The sequence below is a fragment of the Amphibalanus amphitrite genome, unplaced genomic scaffold, assembly GCF_019059575.1.
Source record: "Amphibalanus amphitrite isolate SeventyFive unplaced genomic scaffold, NRLGWU_Aamphi_draft 001594F_arrow, whole genome shotgun sequence".
Classification (NCBI taxonomy): domain Eukaryota; kingdom Metazoa; phylum Arthropoda; class Thecostraca; order Balanomorpha; family Balanidae; genus Amphibalanus; species Amphibalanus amphitrite.
The window spans coordinates 13,461-36,635 of record NW_024883087.1 but is presented as its reverse complement, the minus strand read 5'-3'; the positions used below and the strand labels follow the sequence as shown (position 1 = coordinate 36,635).

At 46.1% G+C, this 23,175-nt stretch overlaps 1 protein-coding gene and 1 long non-coding RNA gene across 5 annotated transcripts; one reads left to right on the top strand and one right to left on the bottom strand.

Moving 5' to 3' along the window:
- Nucleotides 1-470: 470 nt before the first annotated feature.
- On the top strand, nt 471-22,227 carry LOC122374048 (stomatin-like protein 1). Of its 4 annotated transcripts, none has more exons than XM_043352556.1 (7): nt 471-534; nt 13,013-13,224; nt 14,828-15,087; nt 15,419-15,574; nt 18,253-18,356; nt 18,960-19,324; nt 20,497-22,227. In XM_043352556.1, the coding sequence occupies exons 2-7, from the start codon at nt 13,029-13,031 to the stop codon at nt 20,700-20,702; spliced, it is 1,287 nt and encodes a 428-aa protein (XP_043208491.1). In that variant the 5' UTR covers nt 471-534; nt 13,013-13,028; the 3' UTR covers nt 20,703-22,227. The 4 variants fall into 4 exon arrangements, with proteins under 4 accessions (XP_043208491.1, XP_043208492.1, XP_043208489.1 ...); XM_043352557.1 differs by lacking the exon at nt 471-534 and adding an exon at nt 11,608-11,644; XM_043352554.1 differs by lacking the exon at nt 471-534 and adding an exon at nt 11,698-11,728.
- On the bottom strand, nt 1,975-6,388 carry LOC122374049. The gene is made up of 2 exons (XR_006255148.1): nt 3,201-6,388; nt 1,975-2,394 (listed from the first exon to the last, which is right to left on the bottom strand). It is a non-coding gene; the product is annotated as an uncharacterized LOC122374049 (long non-coding RNA).
- Nucleotides 22,228-23,175: the final 948 nt, after the last annotated feature.

Genomic DNA, 23,175 nt, shown 5'->3' with positions numbered 1-23,175 from the left:
GGCCGCCGGCGGGCCGAGCGTCACGTGACCCCAATCTCAGGAGCCGGTCAAGGTCACATGGCCTGAGTACAGTTAGTAGTTCCCAGATTCGCCGCCAGAGTAGCGCCACTTGCAACGGAGCAAAAGAATGCTATATTGCGCGGTAGACTTTTAAAATGAACTTGAATATTTCTTCTTTGCCGACAGAACCCCAATGTCCCCGCTTGTATTGTCCTTGGACCCTAACGTAAAACCCTAAAACTGCCTCTCTAAAACGCTTCAATGAAGACGAAGTAATACTTCGAAATATGGCTGCACTGATACGAACCGTATACGGCGCTTTTGTTTCAAGGGGTCCGTTTTTATCATTTTTTCCATCGAATATGAATCTGGAATCTGAATTTGAATTTGAAGCTAAGTATATAAACGTTTTTGTTTCATACAGCGGCTCAAAACAGCTGTCATTGGAGCTGCTTTCTTGAGATGCCTTGATTTCTCGATTCAAATTTCAAATTCGTTGAATTTGTAGTCTTCTACATCAGTAAACCGTGAATGGTAATATTTGATTAACTTTATTAGTTGATATTACTTACCTGAGTTATTACCAGGGGGGTTCGCTCCCGTGCCTTCAGCATTACGAAAAATGGCAACAGCCCGTGAGCAGCATCAGCGCTCACGCACATGTTCAAGGAAAACAACGTGTAATTAGCTGCTGACGACGGCCCTCTTCACCAATCAGCGCTCGGTAACTCGAGCGCTGATTGGCTGGTAGCAAACGCGTCATATGTGGGTCTCATTTTTTTGCTATCAGTGAACGCGTTATTTAATACACAGTGGCCTATGGCCTTGGGCCTATGGAGAATGGCACGCGGAATTGAAGGTCAGTGTTTTATTGCTTCGTACCCTCGAATGGGGGTATTTGAGTGGCATTTGACACCATTTTCGAAATCTACAGTGAATTTCTGATCGACTCATGTATATATTTTTATGAATTTGACAGTATTAGTGCTACATAGTCGGTGTTTTATGTTGGTGTTGTTTCTCTCGACCTTTGTCTTGGACTTTAATCATATCAGTTGGGCAAACTACGGGGAGGTAATCACGAACTTGATTAATCAAGTTCATGATTATTTTATGCCCATATTTGGTCATGTTTGCAGCCCGTCACGAAAACGGCCGAATCTCGATTCAGGGTCTACGGAGATGCACGAAAATTTTAAGACCGATAGAGAAGAAGTCACTCTACAAGTGTAATCTTTGAATGATTCAAGTTGAAAATCGTGAGGCGGTAGATTGCAACCAAAACGTAATCAACAACTTGATTACGAGGCGTCGTCCCGGGAGTCCGATGATCAACTTCTTGATTACGCAGCCAGCTGGCTAATCATGATCTTGATTTCGCATTCAGCTGGCTAATCACGATTTTGATCGCGCTGATCGTGCTACTGGCGACCGTTGAACAATGCAGCTAATTAAAAGATACAATGGTAATGGTGTATATAATAGACAAAATCAATCAGTTTTGGTGGGATGGAATTTATGTTGCAGTTAATGTTTCTCATGAATGACTTGACCGAGCCTGTTCAAATTTTGTGTGTGGCTGGAAGCGGATTAGCTATAAGCTTTGGACGAATCGGGGATAGGATATATTTGCACACGCGCACCTTATTTCTGTATCTCCGGAACGGCGTCACCGATTGTTTTTCAATTTTGGTGGGTGGCTAGAGACTCAATAGCTGTAAGCTTTAGACGAGTTAGGGATGTGGCACACACATGTGAACTTGTGCACGAGCACACCTCTTCTCGCGCTTGCTCGCTCACATTGCCGAACACGGAGCTGAAAAAAGACCACCCCGAGCAAGAACACCGCTGTCCGCGATAAGCGGCCTGACCATAAGTCAGCTCAAATGATAATCTGCATACGACCGTCGACCACATATATTGGACGAATAGCGTCACAACCCAGAGCCCGTGTAACCAAGCACAGATCAAAGATATATTTCAAGAAATGTGTATTTATAGTCCTGCCAGTGGAAGGCTCAAAGAATTGGCAAACGCTTCCGACACCCCGCAGCGGCATGCTCTACGGGGATCTCACTCCACTTGCTTCACGGTCGCAATGGCCGCCGCTGATGGCGGCACATCGGCCTTCACCCCACCAAACACTTTGGTTCTCAGAAACCAATTCAGATTGACCATGTCTTTAGGAGTTTTGATGTTAAAAATCCAAAAGGTGGCCTGCCACAGCAGGAATGCTTGGTCTGGTGGCGCCGATACCACCTCCTGGGCCTCGACGAATACCGCGTCTTCCCCGCCCAGCTCTCCATTCACGATTATGGGATGGAAAGTTTTGCGGGCCTCCGTTGGCTTCCGTCGTCTCTTGGAGAATGCGATGCAGGTTCTCCAGCTCATCCCCTGCAAAATGTTCATAACCAAATTATAGGTACACTTAACATTGCGTGGGAGAAAATGGAGGAGAAAGAATAGGAGAGAAGGAGGGAAAGAGTAAAGGGGAGAGAGAGAGAGAGAGAGAGAGAGAGAGAGAGAGAGAGAGAGAGAGAGAGAGAGAGAGAGAGAGAGAGAGAGAGAGAGAGAGAGGGAGGGAGGGAGGGGAGGGGAGGGGAGGGGAGAGAGGAGAGGAGACACGAGGAGAGGAGAGGAGAGGAGAGGGGAGGGAGTGAGGAAGGAAGCAAGGAAAGATGGAAGGAAGAAATGATGGAGGAGAGGTAGGCGGATGTAACAAGGCAAACAAGACAAGACATGGACCTGATGAGTTGGCGCAGGGCACTGATAGGTACTACATTTTGGCACATGATGTGAAAATAATGTACAATGCCTCAGACTCAGCAGTTTGGAAAATGTAGGTACAAATTACACATGCATTAGTGAAGAAGTTTCTGCATTTAGATTAGAATAAATTGTTTTGAAAACATTAGACAATGCCTGTATCTTGAAAAAGGATTAGATTGGGCTGTGTCAGGACAAAACTGGGGATGAGTCATGTGAGCTCGCAAAGTTCTCAAGTTGTGCCAGGCAACTTCATGAGATTACACTAAAGGAGCTCCAGCGAATTATTTTCAGCATGCCCAGCTTGAGTGTGCAAAATGTACACTGGACTGGACCACTGTAGTGTCTGAACGTGATGCACAAAACTGAACGTGACACACCAGCGACAAAACAAAACACTACAACCATCTATTGCAAAAACAATTCATACATACCTGCAGCTGTGTGTCCCTGCATCCTGGCCTGCTGTCTTGCATGAGCGATGCACATAATACAAATGTAGCTGTACTTAGTCCGCTTAATTCCAAAGAAATTCATCATATCATTTTTTGATTGAGCGTTCCTCAACGTGAGACCATAGGTACCATTATCACGAGCTTCCTGAACAATACTGTGGTGACGGCGACGCCCACTGCTACAGCGAGGAGGTGGTGCTTTGATGAGCTGTGGAAAAACAGACACATTTGCAGTCACCACTTCTATTATTGTTCTATGAATCCATGACAAAGCCACTTAGAATGCAAGTATGAATAACCTAGCATAAGCCCAAATTTAACTTTTCATTAAAAACTAGAAGATATATCCTATTGGTCCCTGCTTGCACAGACAATTGACTGAATAAATGATATGGCCACACTGCAAACTTTCGCACAACCTGCCAGGCCATAACATTTCTAGCTACTGTGGGCAGTTAAATGTGCCTCTCTAATCAACAATTGCCCCAAACAACAAAATAGGCCTATTATTTACTTTAAAATAAACTATAACCCTGTAAATAGCAATACATTTCGTAAATAATTAAAATATTATACCGCGGAAAGCATGCGCCATGATAGCCTACAAAATCATCATAAATTCTATCGCGATATTTCAACATTTATACCGACGCACATGAAGGTTGAGGCTATTCAAATTTACAAACATGATCTAAATTATTTAAAAAATGCTAATTTTACCTATAAGAACCAAATTACCAATAATTCGGCGCCAATTTCCGGCCTCACCCACACACCGACAACACGACAAATGGCGGCGTGCTAATAGGCGACGGTGCCTTTTCGAAGAAATCTTTATTACGACCAATTTAAGACGTGTGTAAAATGAATGTTCAATGATTTATTTTTAAATTAGAAACGTAAAAATGTGGATAAAAGAATAATATCCGCCTAAAAAGGGCTTTAAAAAATATCACTTTTCTGAAAAAGTTAGGCTAGCAGTTTATCTTTCGCCATATGAGCTAAAGTACATATCCCACTGCTACCGGTCCATATCATTTCGGGAGAATAGAATATTGCGTTTCACCTGGTAAAAAATAGTGTCGATATGGACATTATAACAATCGAAACGAAACACTTGAATAGTTCGGTGCACGAAAAGTAATCAAAATCTTGATTACAACTCCTTATATGGTCATGCCACGCCCCATTTTCATGACGTCATAATCATGAACTTGATTAATCAAGTTCGTGATTACCTCCCCGTAGTTTGCCCAACTGATATCTTTTCTCGAAAATGGTTGCCATAACCAGGTCTAAACTGTATTTGTATAAAGGGAATATGTGTTGAATATGAGGGGAAAGTAGTAATGACCATTCTGCCTATCAAACTGCCAGAAGGTGTGCTTGTAAGGTGATTGAAACTGCAGTACGGGTTGCAGATGTGGGTTTGACATTAGCATTGTTGTTTTAACCCCACTTGCTCTAATAAAATGGCAACATGGGGTTATGTACACACTATTGCACAGCCTGGTATCAAGCTGGTTGATATGTGGAGGATAATGAAAGCATAAAAGAATAGGAGCGTTGCGTCTTGTGACTTATGTCAAGTCATTTTAAATCAAATGATTGTGATTGTAACTTTTACTTCAATTATTATTGCAAGTTTTGACCTTTTTAATCATCAAATTTTATGTGTACCAATTTCATATGCCTGTGTAATGTCTGTGCGACTTTGTGCAGTGTGCGTGTCTTGAAACAAACCAATTTATTTTGTACCTTTTTGTACTTCAACAAATGTATGTCAAAGGACAAAAATGTCATGTCTATTATCATTGACACTACTACAGCTAACCCTGCCTGTATTCCTATCTTTCAGAGGCATTCAATTCAATCTGCTTTCCAGTGCAGTACCAAGGACGCTGCAACTGAAACTCGCACAAAGGCAATCAAGTGTCACTTCATCAGCCTACAGTAACAGCCCATCTGTAATCAAGATATGGATGAAGGGGCATAGAAGAACAACCAGTTCAAACATGAAAAGATTGTATTTTGTTTTGGATTATTTCTTAGCATAACAGAACAGTACACTTGCTGCTTTTTATGTTTGCCCTGTGTGCAGTTTTGAATAATTTTAACCATGAGATGCTTTTGTCAGCTATTCTCTTTACATAAGCTTCCTTTGTCATGCATGTGTAATTTTGAGTTTACATGCATGATGTAGGCACATTTCCCTTGGCTTCATAGAAGTTAAAACTACTTGCAAGCTTTGGTTATGGACATTGGTGCTATATATGATGCTTCAAATGTGTCCAGTAGTTGATGAAGGGAGAAGAGGAGTAGGACAGCTGATAGCTATTACCAAAAGTATGTGCTTGTCTGCACTTCGGGCTGTTTTACTTCCTTGATTTAAAAAAGCCTCATCTTTTGTTTCTTTCCTGTGTGCCCATTGTTTCCATGGTGCTATACATAAACGTCAAGTTTGAAGTTGGTATCCAAGTGAGCAAAATGTGTATTATTTCAGTCCGTCTGGAATCATTCGTCTTGAATTATATCCCTAACTGACATCCTGTTATTTGTCCTCCAGGGCTGCGGAGTCGATGGATTTTCGGCGACTCCGACTCCGACTCCGACTCCGGCTTTCAAAAACCAGCTCCGACTCCGACTCCGGGCAGAATTGTCGACTCCGACCGACTCCAACTCCCGGCTCCGACTCCGCAGACCTACCAGGGCTGCGGAGTCGACAGATTTTCGGTGACTCCGACTCCGACTCCGGCTCGAGTTTCTAAAATCGACTCCGACTCCGACTCCGGTCACAACTGTCGACTCCGACCGACTCCGACTCCGACTCCGCAGCCCTGTGTCCTGCAATGTCTGTGTCTGTGTCCGCCCTTACCTCCGGCTCCAGCCTCCAACCAGCCCTGCTGAGCTCTGTCGCCGGCGCGGTGTGTCGCAACGTGCTGTTTCTCCACTCCAGCCGACAGCTGCTAGGAATCGTCCTGTGCCATGCGCCATGCGACACAGCAATTGTAAGCTGCAGGTCACATTCGGACTGATTGGCTCCGCGTATGTGCATTCGGCCGGGAGCTAGTCGATATCAGGGACGTGGGTCGGACTGTTGTGGCGGCGTGCACTGTGCTGGTTGAAGTTGTATTTCTGTTAGTGAAAAGCATTAATACATAACCGTGGCCGCAGCCCAATGTTATTGTGGATTTCAGAGGGAGTGGCCAGTCAGGAGGGCCCCATGTGGGTATGGATCCAGTGTCCAGTGGGATTGGCTAAGATTTCCGGCGATTGATAAACGCTTCTATGATAGTAAACCTATTGAGTTATGAGGGGAGGTCACGTGACGGACCTGACCTTACTAAACTCTTGTGAAAACACGACACATACGAACGGTAAGAAACCGACAACTCTTCTTTCTGCCAAGTGTCATCTTTCTGTGAAGGATTTCTTGGCACTGAGTGTTCAGAAATTGCGTTGTTTTTGGACTGTGCAGAGGCTCACGAGCGACAACATAGGTCAACAACCTGACCTACCTTAAATATGCGACTTGTACCATAAGATCCAGCTTGATCAAAAGATAGGACATGTCAAATTTCATCTCTTTATCTCAAAAGAATTTTGAGCTATCGTAAAAACCGCCAGTGTGGCACCATATCGCCTCCGCGCGCGGTCGGAAGGTAAAAGTTCGCCGGCTCTAACTAAACAAATAGTCGTCGTATCGCAAATTCATTGACGGCGTTCGAAGCGTCGTTCAATTTACTTTCGAAACATATCCTAACATTACCATTTAACTGCCTAGCGCAATCACCAACAAGCAAAAGTTCCGCGCATCCCTCCTCATACAGTGTTAGCGGCGGCCGGCCGCCGGCCGCGGACACGCCTAAGAGCTGGACTTTTTGATGACGTCTTCGGGTGACGTCATGTCGTGTGTGACGTTTCGTGGGCAGGTAAGGAAAAGTCACCACCGCTGGCGAACATTGGTGCGGTAAATGGCAAACACAAATGCTGCGCAGAAAAGACAAATGTGTAACTTCAGACAACATTCGTTCGGACGACAATGTCAAGGCGAATCAAGAAGTTCTTCGTGCGATTGTTAGGTAGTTATCTGTCTTGCTATTTTAGTATTATTGTTATTAGCAGTTGATTTGTGAAATGTATTATCAAAATCAATGTTTATTGAACGCAGATTCAGTTTATTGTACCTAGGTACCCTTACACCTTACACTTCACTCATCTCAAGCTGTTCAAACACCCTTGACAAAGTCGATTAAGATGAAACGCTGGGTATAATTTATACCGTGTTTTCTCTGCATTATTAACATATTCATCATATATACAATATAAGGGCCACATGCTTTTTACAGGGAGACATGTCAGACAGCCCAGTAGGATGAGGCTTCGTCAAGCGTCATTTTTAGCAAAGCTTTTCTTGCCTAAAATCCAGTCTGCAAAACATGGCAGGGCTTACACTTTGGCTAACACTTGACTCCCAGCTGTTGTGTCTTTGCTATGCGATGTTAAACCTATAAAACATCTTACTTTTCATGTATGCGCCATGACTCATGTAATCTTTTCACAGCCAGGACGCTCCTAAGGTACCTACTGGGAATGTGGGGAGTGCAGCAGCATCAGTGCAGCACCGATGGTCGCATGCGACGGCTGCGATAAATGGTACCACTTCCGTTGTGCGGGACTGACTAAGGAGCCAGGTAAGCGCAAATGTTTTCTGGCTCAGTATTTTTGTTGCAGCTATAGTGATCAATGAAATATTTTCCGCACTGTTCAGCCAAACATGTATTTCAAACAATCTGCTTCCCAACCAAGGGTGTCGCCACAGGGGGGGGGGGGGGACAGAGGGAATCTCGTCCCCTCCACTTTTTAAAATTTTAACATTACGCCTATGGCGTTGCATGGAAAGAATCGACTTGAAATGGTCCTCGTCCCCTCCAAAATGGTCAATGTCCCCTCCAGTCGTCGCACCGTGGCGTCGCCCCTGTTCCCAACTACACAAATTTAGTCAAACAATGTGCCAATATGGAATTTTCAGGTTCAGTTGAATGAAATAGGAACAATGATAATTGTAGATTACGTATACCTGCAAGAGAGGAAAACAGAATACATTGTATTGCTTGTCCTTCACCGATACTGTTATTTTTCCATTTCTAGAAACACCGACATGGCGATGCAGGTGATACTGCCTGGTGAGGCCGCGGTCTCCGGAATCGCCTGCAGACGAAGTCACCTGGCGTCCATCTGCACATCACTTGCAGCAGTGAGGCCTGCTGACAGCGTCTGGCAGTGTCGGCAACGTGCCAGCCAGCTATCTGGAGTCCTGCTCACCGCAGGTCGCCGACAGGAAGGGGCGACGCATCGTCTCCGAGGTCGCCTCAGCAGCAGTGAGACCCCACTGGCCGTCTTCTTAGGCTTCAACTAGATTGCGAACAACCTATGCTGAGACAACGCCCATGACGTGTGATCCGGTACCGCTACCGCACTGCGTGCCTGTGCCCGCCGTGAGCCGCTAGTGCATGGGTTCGACCATGAGAATATGTGTTTATGTTGCTTTTACTATTGTTTATACGTTGAAGTGACGAATTGTTTATTTTTCGCAAGCCTCCACTGTCCGGTTGCCTGCAGCTCCATGCAACGCCAGCTGTACTGTTGTTTTAATGTTGTCTCTCCGCTCAGCTGTACTGTTGCCTCTCCGCTCATAACAACCTATGCTGAGACAACGCCCATGACGTGTGATCCGGTACCGCTACCGCACTGCGTGCCTGTGCCCGCCGTGAGCCGCTAGTGCATGGGTTCGACCATGCGAATATGTGTTTATGTTGCTTTTTATATGTACTGTTGTTTATACATTGAAGTGACGAATTGTTTATTTTTCGCAAGCCTCCGCTGTCCGGTTGCCTGCAGCTCCATGCAACGCCAGCTGTACTGTTGTTTTAATGTTGTCTGTCCGCTCAGCTGTACTGTTGCCTCTCCGCTCATATATGACACCCTCTATATGAATGGCACTACTGATTGTCACACCCACTGTCCGTATTGTCCGTAGTGGTGTCTACGCCCATGTTAATACAGCGTGCAGAATCCAGATTCTATTGAGGAGAGTTGAGCCAAGTCACCATAGGCTCGGGAAGAGAGCAACGTGGAGGCCCACTGCCCCTTCCCCGGCCCCCACTGGGGGCGCCAGCCACTCCAACTTTTGACTGGATGTCAAGAGCGTCGCCACGAGGGGAACGAGTCGCCGGCCAGCCAAGGTAGCCAACGGCGTGTGAAGGTTGCCTGACCTCGAGGAAACTGAGATGGCACCAACGGAGGTTTTGTTAAAGGGACCCTCCCACCTTAACATTAGTTTTGAGTTGAGATAGCCAAGTTTGCGGCCAGGCTCAGAAACCACCATTTATCCTGGTCGCAACCCCCGCAGCTTTATGGTGTTCAAGAAATTTCCTCCCTTTACTTGCAGGGTGGGACCAGCGTGGTCCCTATCTCTTAACCATTACGGGAATCTGATGACGTCATCAGGCTTTCGAACGTCCGTTAAATGTTTGACTAAAACGTTTTGTAGCACGCGGTGGTATATGCTGCTTTGCGCGCAACAAATGCCGCACTTTCAAATAAAGTCGCTAGGAACAGCGGAGATCCCAAAAAGTAAACAAAAGTAAAAGTCTAATATCTTGAAAACCGGTGAATATTTTTCGATGAAATTTGGTAGATATTCGTGTTTGCTCTTTCTGAACCGAGCGACATCACTTTCATGCCAATTCATTAACTTTTTTGAAGGTGGGAGGGTCCCTTTAAGTAGGCGACCAAAATTCGAGCGGCAGCAACCTGGGCACCTTCACAGATAGCAGTGCCGCGTATCAGGGCGCCTTCGACGTTGAGCTGGGCGCCGATCATCAGGACGCCGGGGGAATATGACCCAATATCCCCCGTAAATATGTGCCTCGGAAGGGAGACCCAACCATAAAACTGAAAGCTCGCCGTATTTTATCCACTATTTTTCGAGCAGGTCCATAGATTTCCGTCCTCAAAAGTGCGGGGATATTCCCCAGTGTTTGAGTTGGATGGGACTATAGTGGCGTTTACACCGACAGGAGATTCCCATTGCCGGCTGTGGGAAACTACTGTCGGTGTAAACGCTATTCATATTTCCTGCGTCACCCCTGTGGGGACGCCCTTACTCCATGGTGCCGAGCTTATCAATTTGGATATCAATGGAATCAAAATCTCTTATCGATCGATGAAGAACTAAATTACCCCGACCCGGAGAGCGTCTTTGGAATCAAAGCAGTAGCACATGACGCAAGACTTCAGGCAAATAAATCCTTCTTGTGTGAAATAAAACATTTGTGTATTGATAAGCACGTTTTATAAGCAATGGTAGCAAGATTCTCCATGTATTTGGTCAGAGTGATAATTTAGTAGCAGATACTTACCGTCGCATTTCGTTTTTTTTAATTAATAATTTAAATTGTCAGAACTAGCAACATGTCTCTTCACTCAACAATAATTACAAAAGTGAAAAAGAAATGATAAATTGCTTATATTTTGGTGAAACTAAAAATTAATTCAGCACATATTTTTTTTACAGCGTTGAAGTCCAGCTCCAAAGGACAGCTGACGATCGTAGCGGAGCAGGCTGTTTGGTACTTCTTCACTACTTCTTAGAAGTACCCGTTAGTACCGATAATGTCTCACATAATAAGCTATTGGAACAAAAATATCCATGTTCTTCTAATTATTCTCCTTTCACACTTAAAATAAATACTTTTGAAATGCATTTACTAATTAATTTCACAAAAACGGCTTGAAATTTTACAACGTTAAAATACTTATTCCAATTTCCACCATGAAACCACCACTATATTACTTGCTTACAGAACCGTGCGCACAGTGCGCGCAGTTTTATCGTGACGTCAGAGGGTGCTTCCTCAGTGGCGCCCCCTGGCGGGGAACGCGTGCAAAAAGTCCAGCTCTTAGGCATGTCCGCCGGCCGCTGACCCACATTCGCGTCATCAGGGAATGCCGCAACTAATTTATTGTTTCCAACTTTTTTCCCGGAGCGTTCTACCTGGTTTATATAGCCTTGGTTATTACTTACCAATCTTGCTTGATCTGGTTTCTTAAAGGGACCCTCCCACCTTCAAAAAAGTTTATGAATTGGCATGAAAGTGATGTCGCTCGGTTCAGAAAGAGCGAAAACGAATATCTACCAAATTTCACCGAAAAATATTCACCGGTTTTCAAGATATTGGACTTTTACTTTTGTTTACTTTTTTGGGATCTCCGCTGTTTCTAGCGACTTTATTTTAGAAGTGCGGCGTTTGCGGCAGATGTTGCGCGCAAATAGCATATACCACCGCGTGCTACAAAACGTTTTAGTCAAACATTTAAAAATCGTTAGATATTTGCGCTGACGTCACACATTCAGAGGGGTATTCCTAAGCATTAGCCCCTCTGAATCAAAATGCTGCAATTTTGAAATTCAATATTTCCGATTTAAGGCATTTCTCGATGTTGTGAGTGCCGAAACCGGTAATTGTGAGCCAGGGACCCCATTTTGGCTATCTCAACTCAAATCTAATGTTAAGGTGGGAGGGTCCCTTTAATAGGAAAGATCATTTTCCTCGGGTCAGATAAGGAGTTTTGCTACGGTTTTATGATTATTTTTGCCTAAAATGATCAAAGATAAAAAATCAATATTTACCCAAGGAGCTATTGAAATTTTTGTTATGTAGGAATAATTATTTTTATCTTTGAAGCAGGGTAAACAGTGTGTGGGTGGTGGAACTCGGAAGCTTATACAATGCATGATCAATTTCATATTGTGTAGTTCAAAACCAACTGCACGTTGATTGGCTGATGTCAATGTTGGTCTCTGCCAGCAGTGGCGGATCCAGGGGGGGGGGGGGGGGCAAAATGGGCATTTGCCCCTCCCAAACGGCATAATTTTAACATTATGCCTATGGACGAGGCATGGAAAGAATTGATAAATTGTTATGGCTTGCCCCCCAAAACTCTGAGCTGGATCTGCCACTGTCTGCCAGAGGTGGCTGATTCTCGGCATTCTTTTGTAAGGCACCACATCCCTGTGTAACTTGTTAGGCACTAACATTGGAATGAGAAATGGAATGAACTGCCTAGGGTGATTGTGGGGCTGTAAGTCCTATTCTCCTGATTCTGATTTATGCTAGTCTCAGCTCAAGCTACAAAACTGCTAGTCCAATTCTAAAACCCATGTAAAAAGTGGTGTATTTCTAAAAAAAAAACTAGATTATAAGGTTATATTTGAAAACATATATATGTCATAATGCTGTTCATACAAGTACTTCGCCATTTACTTGGGCTAGTGATGTTTGATTTCAATTTGGACCTGTGACATTTACCTGTTCTGGTTTCAATTTGATATGAAGATATAAGAAATAAAGGTTAAACTGTGTCATTTCTATTTTATTTTACAGGGGGTCCCAAAGCCAGGAGGATAAAATTAAGATAAAGGATAACCTCTTACCTCTATCAATCACTTTTTAAAATCCATGCCTACCAACTTAAAAATGTTGTGAAAACTTTTAAGCTTTCCATCCCCTACCGACCACATCACAGTTGACATCAAGATTGCATTGGGAGGGGGGGGGGGGGGGAATTTGTGTAAGCAAGTAAAGGGCTTTAAACCTCATAGTGCATTGCCTTTGTGATGTAGAATACCTATTACTTTACTTTATATAATGTTCATCAATATATACTACTTCATCAAACAGGTGTTGGCTGCTTCAATTTTCCTTACCAATGACTGTTTATTTCAGAGCTCCAAAGAGAACCATGGACAAGGTTGAATATACAGCTGTACCAGTGGATGATAATGAAGTGTCGCTGAAACAGACAGTTAATTATGATTCACCTTTTAGATACGAATCAGCATTTGATTATCGCTCAGTTGCCAAGTTTAGTAAAGCTTCTTTTCCGTCAAAATCCTATTTTACATTTTCCAAGCAAACAAACCATGCACAAGAAAATGGTGAGTTAGACGTTTTGGTGCAAGTGTCCTAAATTTTATCCACTTTTGTTAATTTTGCACTGCTTGCCATTACCAAGCCTTATATTGTTGACGCTATATTTTGTTTTTACTCTGCTATTAAGCAAATTTATTCATAGGTATGTGCCTGTAGGTCAAACTCATTCTTAATATGGTTCATGAATTGTGAATAACTATAGGTTTAGTTCTTGCCACCCACCTTCTGGTAATGTCATCTTAAGTGTTCCTATTCCTATTTTCACATTCCACACATCATGGTGCCATAAACTAGTGATGCATAGTATACCGTAAAACGGGGTGTTAAGGGACAGTTTTGAGGTGTTTTGTTATATAACTCAAGAAGGGTTGGGGATAGAAGCATCAACTTGTCAGCATTTTATGTGGAATTTGGTGCTTTGCATGCCTGCTACATTAAAGTTTTAAAAATATACACATGCATATTATTTTTTATTATTTTTCATCGCTGTCCCTTAGCACCCCAATGTGGGGTGTTAAGGGACACCTAAATTATTCCAAGAAATGGTCATCAAATGCCCACAATTGGGGTGTGAAAGGGCACACAATTTATTTACTGAGATGCTTTGCATATTCTGTCACAAAACAAGTCAGGTTCATTCAATACTAATGGCCTTTTTAGCCAATTGCATATAATGCAGTTTACGCTTCTGGAAAATGTGCTAATTATAAGGTAAACAGAACTAAAAGTACCCTTCTGTCATCAACAAAAACCCATTTTGAAGCTAGTCACTTGTCATTATGTTGCCTTCTTTGTTTTGACCTTTTTATGATGACATCACATTTACCTACATCAGTCTTCATTGACCCATCATTGTAAAAGAGAGTGTTAAGGGAGTTTTGAGGTGTTTTGTTCTATAACTTGAAATGTGTAAGAGATGAAAGCATGAACTTGCCAGCAATTTAAGTGGAATTTGGTGTTTTCCATGCCTAATGAAAGAAAAATTATATTTATATATTATTTTTTATTTTTCTTCCCTGTCCCTTGGCACCCCACATCCACCTCAAAATACGCATGTGTCCGGAAAAGAGGAAGAGGATGATGAATGAATGGGTGGATTTGTATAAGTTTTTCAGGAAACATGTGCAATACATGTGACAATACACCTATGCATTCATTTTACCTGTATACCTACTAGTTTATGTGGTACACACAGAGTTTTGGAGATGTCTCAATTTTGTGAAAATGTAGCATGATTTTCAAAACCATTTTTGAACCAAATCACTTGCATGAAAAACCATGCCATTTTGCCCTATAGTCAAGAACAAAACAGTGTCAACTACCACACTCAAGTTTTTATTTAACCTTCTCAAATTAGGAACTTAACATGACTCAAAGTTTTTCCCACACAACTGTCCCTTATCACCCCACTGTCCCTTAACACCCCATTTTACGGTACCTAACTTCTGAATGCAAACCTAACTGACTGTACCACCGCCTCCACACCTGCCCTAATCTGTGCGCGTCTGCCGCCGCTGACGCCTTCTGTCCGCCGCTGATGCTTTCTGTCCGCCGCTGACACCTTCTGTCCGCCGCCAGCGGCCGCTGACGCCTTCTGTCCGCCGCCAGCTGCCGCGGACGGCGACTGTCTGACGCGGCTCGTCTCCGGCCTGCTGCTGTTCGTCGTGCTCTCACTGACGGTGCTCACGCTGCCCGTGAGCGGCTGGTGGACGGTGCGCCGGCTCTCGCAGTGGCAGCGGCTGGTCGTGTTCCGTCTGGGGAAGGTGTTGCCGGCGCGTGGGCCCGGCTGGGCGCTGGTGCTGCCTGGCATTGACACCACTCAGGTGGTGGATCTGCGCAACAGGAGCATCCTGGTGCCGCCGCAGCAGGTACGGGACACAGCTGGCCGAGCGCTACCGAATAGGGTATACAACAGAAGTGCCATCTTGTAGTAAGCTGAGTCCAGGCTCATCTGAGAAAGTTTCAGTTTTTGAAATTGCCCGACCATGACTGAGCACCACGTGCAATGATATGCGTATTTATTATAGCCATGATGTTAAGCGAAGCTCATCTTCATAATTTTTGAAACGGTGGATGTGGATAACGGTGGATATGTTTTATCACACTTAGCCCCATTCGGCTAATCGTTTCCCGTCGCCAAGAACCGACTATTCTCCAGTCACCTCACTGTCCCCCTTTGCCTCCCCCCGCCGCCATCAGCTGCTAACGAGCGACGGCGCGGTGGCCGAGCTTGGTGCCGAGGTGCTGTACCGGGTCTGTGACGCGCACACGTTCGTCGGCTCCTGTGTGGACCCGCAGGCCTCGCTGCGGTCACTGTGCCGCAGTGTTCTGGTCAATACACTGGCCTCTCAGGAGGTGAGGGTAGGGTAATATACCGCAGTGTACTGGTCAATACACTGGCCTCTCAGGAGGTGAGGATGGGTGGGGTGGTCTTCCGCAGTGTGCTGGTCAATACACTGGCCTCTCAGGAGGTGAGGGTGGGGTAATATGCCGCAGTGTACTGGTCAATACACTGGCCTCTCAGGAGGTGAGGGATGGGGTGGGATAGAGCGATGGATGGAGGTAAGTGTCTCTCAAAGGTTGATAATGGATGCTATTTGATTGCTATTTGCTATTTGCTATTTGATGTTATTTGAAGGTTGATTTGGATGCTAGAGTGATGAGGCGATTGTGAGCGTAAATTTGCGTGAGATAGAATGGGATAGAGGTGTTTGCAAACTGTAAATTGAAACAAAACGTTGGGTTTGCTTGTAAATTTATTTATATTTGTATGTTACCTTATTACGGAGCGAGCGAAGTCTTTCCTTAGATTGGCGGAAATTTCTGAGTATGAGCGGCCGGCCGTGCGGACGCTTTTGCGAGGCTTATATCTCAGCAACCACTTGGCTGATTTACACGCGGTAATTTTTGTAGGGTAGCTTCATTCCTTCTACCAAGTATTGGACTATTCCCGATGCATATAGGTGACCCCTTATGCACGTGCCACGTGCAAAACGAAGAGGTGTCAGTTTTGTAATTGTTGCAATATCTCGGTAACTACTTGGCCGATTGCGCTGAAAGTTGGCATGTAGGTAAGCACCCACTAGGCACTGCATATCCATGTGCCAGAGTTGGGGTGCTGCTGCACGTGCGCACGTGCAGGGGTCGTTTCCAGATCTCGAGAACGGCTGGACCGATGGCGCTCAAATTTGGTACACGGTTAGGGACCAGTTAGTAGGGTGCCGTGCACAAGTCAGTTGGGACCCATTTTGCACGTGCGCACGTGCAGGGTGCCGCTTCCAGATCTCGAGAACGGCTGGACCGATTGTGCTCAAATTTGGCATATCGCTAGAGACCGGTTATTAGGGTGCCGTGCACAAGTCAGCTGGAGGTACCCCCTCGAAATTTCGCACGTGCAGGGCTCACCCTCTCGCTCGCTCCGTTAATCGCCCCAAAAGGCGTTATACTGGTTTTAACCGAAGGTTTGTTGTCAATAGTTAAAACACTATTCTTTAGAATTGTGTTTTTCTATTGAAAAACAAATCTGAGTTCCCTGACAATTTGGCAAAAGCTGCCTGAGATCAGTACAACTTGATGCTCTTGAAAACGGCTGGTCCAAATATTCTGATTTTTTCAGGATTTCTAGTGGGCCAGGTGATCTACGTTCTGGTATGGGTCTCCCCTCCGCGGACCATCTGGTGCACGTGCCACGTGACTTTAAAAATTCCCGTGTTAAGCCAATGGGGAAAATGAAAAAATGCGTTCCACGGCAGATTGCTCGAAAACGATCCAAACGACCCCCCATTTTCTTACATGCAGATCAACCACCATTCGGTGCACTACCCATGGGTATGTCGCAAAGTGGCCGGAAAAGTCCAGAACCACGTGCCACGTGCCGTTGAAAATAACCCTGCACACCGGAAATTGGGACTTTTGGTCATTTCGGCGCACCCATGATGCATACTATGGCGTGGGTGACCAAACAATGGGTGTCATCCGGTCGGCAACTGTTTAAGGTGTCGTCCAGTGGGCCAAAGTGGTAGTTTCAAACTTTTGGGATCCACCACTCTGGGGATTCTTTTTGACAATATACTCACGTTTCTTGGCGCAATGTTCATTCCACCCAGCCGGTCGTCAATGCGTTAGATGACCCAAATGACGATTGACCTGAAGGAAGTTGGGGGCGAGGAACACGCACGTGCCATCCGTTTTTTAATCGGGCGCTTTCATCTAGGAGATTTTTGCAGATATCTTTTTGATTTGTGAAAATGACCAGCCTAGCGGTATGCCAGCCGCTGATAAATTATTATCTTGCTGCGGCCGGGCGCTTATTTGCGGTGTTTGCGTTTGGCGGCTGGCGGGCGACTTTTAGTCGTTTTCGGTTAGCAGTTAGCGTCGGTGCGGTGCGGGCGGTTTTATTTTTTTCGGCGTTTCGGCGTTTTTTCTGTGTGGTTTGCGGCGGTCGGGTGATTTTTTGCCGTTTGCGTTGGCTTTTCGGGCGTGCGTTTTACACGTTTTGCGGTGTTTACGTTTTGCGGCGGGCGGGCGTTTTGTGTTTTTTGCGGTGTTTGTCTTTGGCGGCGGGCGGGCGGGCGGGCGGGCGATGCGGGCGGTTTTCTTCTTTTTTTTTGCGTCGTTTGCGGTGTTAAATTTGTTTGCGGTTGGCGGGCGGTTTTATTGTTTTGCGGCGTTTTTGCGTTTTTTTATTTGCGGTTTGCGGCGGGCGGGCGTTTGTTTATTTTTTGCGACGTTTGCGTTGGCGTTTCGGGCGTGCGTCTTGCGCGTTTTGCGGTGTTTGCGTTTTCCGGCGGGCGGGCGTTTTTCACAATTCAAAGTCCAAACCTTCGGGCCACAGCGCTCCTCGAAAAGCGCTGCCCTCGAGTATACTAGCACTGCTACCGACATGCACTATCACTCGCTATTATGGTGGTGGCATTGCCAATGGTCATGTTCACCCGAGAGTTGCCAACCGTCGTGCTGCAACGTGTATTTGAGGCTCGTGTGTTAGGTTAGGAGGAGAGTGCACATTGCACATGACACATGCCTTTTTTCAGCTGGCTGCGATAACGAGAAAGGCCCCGGAGACGGAGGAGGCCGTCCTTCTCTCCATCAACAGCACCCTGAAAGACTGGGGCATGGAGGCATCATCAGTCAAATTGTAAGTGCCGAGCGTGCATATAACCTGCGTCATAGCGTCATCAGTTAATCGTAGCGCGACATGCATGTTTGCCACCTTTTCATGCTTCAGCGTTGTTTCAGCAAATTAGATCATGCCATGCATCTGTGTCACTTATGCAAATTATACCAATACAACGTTTGTGTGACAAATTTGTATTAGCATAAGATTTAAGTGACCCACTGCTTACTTTGCCGACATGTATGATGACAACAAACGATTTGTCACAGTTTGAAGGCCATTTCTGCTTCTGAAGGCGTGTAGCCGACAGGGGGTCATTGGGTGCTGGTTCCAGGAATCTTGGCTCTGCGGGTCATCCAGACCTAGCTGGCAAGGCATGCTTTCAAACCCGGATGTGCGCGTGTATTGTACCATCATGCTATCTACCTAACTGCAAGCTGAACTCCTCTCCGCAGAGTTTATCTTTTAAATAAGCCAACTTTTGGTATTTGCGACCCAAAGATGGTGAACGGCCTCTAAATATGTGGTCCCTTGTAACCCACTAGTTGTCACGCTCCTAACTGGAAGTTTTGTTCGGTTTCGCAGCTACCGCCAGTGACACCGTCGTCTCCGTTTCCGTTTCAGTTCTGAGGTGAAGGTCCATAAGGAGGCCGAGCATCTATCGGCGGTGAATCCTCTTCTGCGTCAGCTGGGCGGCATGCTGGGCGGGGGCGGGGGCGGCGGGCGGACCATGGTGGCCGGCCAGGCGCCGCTCACCGCCTCCTGGCTGCCGCCGCAGCCGGACGGCGCGACAGCAGCGCCCCTGGCGGCGGGAACACTAGCGCCCCTGGCGGCGGGAACACCAGCGCCTCTGGCGGAGGACTGTGAGACTGCGGCGGCGCTACGGGAGGCCGTGGCGCGGCTGCCCGTCAACACGGGTCTGGCCTCAGGGGTGTTCCGGATCGAGACCACATCGCCCGAGGGCCTCTACCACGTGATTATTGGAGAAGGTGAGCAGTTTGAGCGCCTGAGTGCTGCACCGTGATTTAGCCAGTCACCGGTCTTGATTTACCAGCAATTGAGTCTTCTTAGCTTTAGCATGGATACATGTTTAGCACTTATGATTTATAAAATATCATGACACACGGATGGAGATTGGACGGACAACTTATAAATCATAATATAGATTGATATGTACAGTCCACAGCATAAGTAATGTGCGGTTTCAGTCATGGGTATGGTCTGCTTCTGAAGCTTAGAACGATTAGCCGACTACAATGAAACTTTGAATGTAGCTTACATGTGTCGTCATTCGTCACCCTTGCAGCTGCGACTTTATCTATTAACGTCTTCCTTTCGATCACTCCGCATTAATAAATCGCCATTCAAAGCCATTCGCTGAGAATGGTAAAACTGCACATTACTTTAGCGGTGGGCTGTACTTTGTGAACACATTTTCAGTGGTATTCATTTAATAAAATTGATGCAAAATCGCCAGCAGGAATTCAGACCTTATTTTTCAACTGTTTGGCTTTGTCTGATTGCATTAACTTTGCATACATTGTCCGATACTGTCGATGTTTGATACTGTCGACATGGCTTATGTCACTACGACTATGCAGCACCGCCTGATTATTTTTATCAGCTGTAAAGGCAAGGGATTAGAACAGCAAACTAACCATAGCTGAATGCCAACTCCTATCTGAAGTGACTGAGTACCACATTGGTGTGTCCGAACAAAAAGAACTGCCGTCCGCCAGTCGTGCTTTTCTGACTGCATACTAACCCTCGCGCTCTAAACGCCATCACAATTTGACCTGTGACCTTTGTATGTGATTTCCCGCGACCTGACCTCGATGACCTGACCTCTGTGTGACCTGTGACCTGTGTGACCTTTGTATGTGATTTCCCGCGACCTGACCTCGATGACCTGACCTCCTGTGACCTTTGTATGTGATCTCTCGCGACCTGACCTCGATGACCTGACCTCTGTGTGACCTTTGTATGTGATCTCTCGCGACCTGATCTCGATGACCTGACCTCTGTGTGACCTTTGTATGTGATCTCTCGCGACCTGATCTCGATGACCTGACCTCTGTGTGACCTTTGTATGTGATCTCTCGCGACCTGACCTCGATGACCTGACCTCTGTGTGACCTCCCTGTGACCTCTCTGTGTCCAGGTGTGCGCGATGTGCGCCCGGGACCGTGTCCGGAGCTGACCGCTGACGTCACCGTCACGCTGACCTCGGCTGACCTGCGTCAGCTGATCAGCGGTCAGCTGAGTCCGGCGGCGGCCTATAGCGGCGGCCGGCTGCGACTGCAGGGCAACGTCCACCTGTTGATGGCACTGGGTACGCTGTTCAGGGAGGCAGGGGCGGGGATATAGGGCAACGTCCACCTGCTGATGGCCCTGGGCACACTGTTCAGGGAGGCAGGGGCGGCGGTGTAGGTGGAGAGTGGGTGGGCACAGAGGGCAGGCGAGGGGGACAGGTGCGGGATCAGTGAGGAGGGATGAGGATTGGAGTGGGCAGTGGAGAGGAAGTATTGTGGGGACTGTATTAAATATGTGACTGGATTCAATCGAGAGGGAAATGGGCGCCGATGACCGCTGAAAACAAGGTGCTGTAAAATCACCAATGATCATCAATCTATTTAGACGGAAGAGTTAACTACAGGATATGAAACAGATTAATGAAATCTTGTGTTGGTTTACGTCAAATAATGCCCCATGTCATTTGGTGAATCCAATGTCTACAAATGGGACAGTGAAAGCTCTGACCTACCGATGGTTTAGTTAGAACGCGGCTCCTTGCGTGTTCACTTTACTCAGCCGCTAAGCTCCCGTAACAAGTCACAATCGAATGTCTTTCTTTTAATCACTGCTGTACTGTGGTTAGCGTAAACATGTGTAGGCACTCCAGTAGTCGTGTTCCGCACTGATCGGACAAAATACCGTAACGCTGTGCCTTTGTCAATGCTCTAGATGTTGTGTTGTTTGGCACTAGTTTGTAGTGTAATTTCGTCGGCGTTGACCCATCCTTGCCTCCTTCCTTATCAAGATGTGGCCATGTAGATCTCTGTGTCTTGAAGAGACATGTGGCGTTCGTTTTATTTTATAGCACACTGATTTGCCACCATGGGCATTAGGCATTACTTATCCCGCCCTTATGTGTTCTTGGAGGTTGCGTTGCACGGCCTCGCTAATGTTAAATATGCCGCGGCAGAGCAACAGGCTACATCTAAAGGCCGGTTTTCGCGAGACTGCACCGGCAATAGACGGCTTTCGTCGCTTTGCCACTGTCTTAAGACCGAATTATGTCGTGGTGTTGACTGCCCATCCACACAGGCCAGGCCACATAGGCTAGAAGGGCCCCTCCCGGCCACACCCAATGATTCGCCCCGGTCCGATGGGGGCGGTACGTATCTAGTCGCTGTACCGGCCGGGGGTCCTATCGCCACTGATTCAGGCTCTGTGCCGCGTCCGATTGTGACCCCAATCCCCACTCAACGGCAGCCCGGGACGCGTGATAGCCAACCGGGTGGAGGGGTGTCGTGCAACAATCGCTTGTTTGAACAGTCAGTCTAAGATTATACGGTGCTCTTTATCACGTGATGCACTAAAGAATACTTGGTCATTCGTCAAATTGGTTTTTATTTTGTTTGCTTATGTCTTTGTGAACCAATTATGTGTTTTATCGTTTGTCTTAGCTGCCAGAAATCATTACGACTCTCCAGTTTGCCACCCTAGTTGTTAGCATCGTCGATTAGTGCAATTGATTTGTGTTCACACCCCGATCAAATAAGTGGTCAAGTTTTATGCAATGTCTGTAATGTGTTCTTGCGGCACGAATATGTTATGCTGTAACTTGTGAATGACTCCAATGTGTTTGGAATATAAATATGTGAATTGATCTTTTTCTTGTTGAGTAATGATTGTGATGATTTTCCCTTGCCCCGGGATTCCTTGTGATAAGATAATTTTTACGCTTTAACGTCGTAACCCATTCACACTACGTATATTCAGTCATCATTTTGCATGTGTATGCGTAGAAGCTTCAAAGCAATGTAATAAATTCTCCGTTTCTTACTAATTTTCGATTTACTGATAAGAAATTAGTGTAACTGCATTGCCTAAACTGCAAGGATGATGCCTAAAATCCCAACACGGGATAGTCATCTACATTCTACAATCCACCTGCTGTGATGGAGCAGCGTCTGCCAACTCCCCCTATCGCCCCTCCCCCTCCCCCTCCCAGCTGACGTGTCGCTCCTCCCCCCCCCTCCCCAGCTGACGTGGCCAAGACTCGAGGCTGAGTGTCGCCGGCCCCGGCCCCTCACCGTGTGCGGATTATGTCACAGTGCGCGGGTTTATGTGCGCCCTGCGGCTGACGCAACGCGCCACCCCACCTCCTATGATTTATATCACCCTCAGATTATTTCATATTTTATACCCTGTGCTCCGGGTAGGGGCAGTAGAGGCATATTACAAGCTGGGTGATCTCGAATGACCCATTTTACGTGGATGTCTTTTATTTTTATGTCTGAGCTGAGTCAGATTTTCTAGGTGGCTGGGTTCGATCCCAACAGGGGGCCGTGTTTTTGTCAGTGGGGGATTTCGTGTGGTCACTGGTGGTGCTGCTGTAGTTTGAACGGTGATGAGGAAAAGGGCGGCAGCCTTGACAGGGTTTGTCGATGTCTTTCTCGGGATCTGGTGGGAAGTTTCAGCGATCACTGAGTTCATCACATCTACCGTCGCTGAGGAGAGAAAAAAAAACTTAACAAAATTGCATAGGACTGCTATGTTTCTAATGTTGCTTGAATTTCATTGAAATCTTTGAAACAGTTCTTACGCTTCAAGG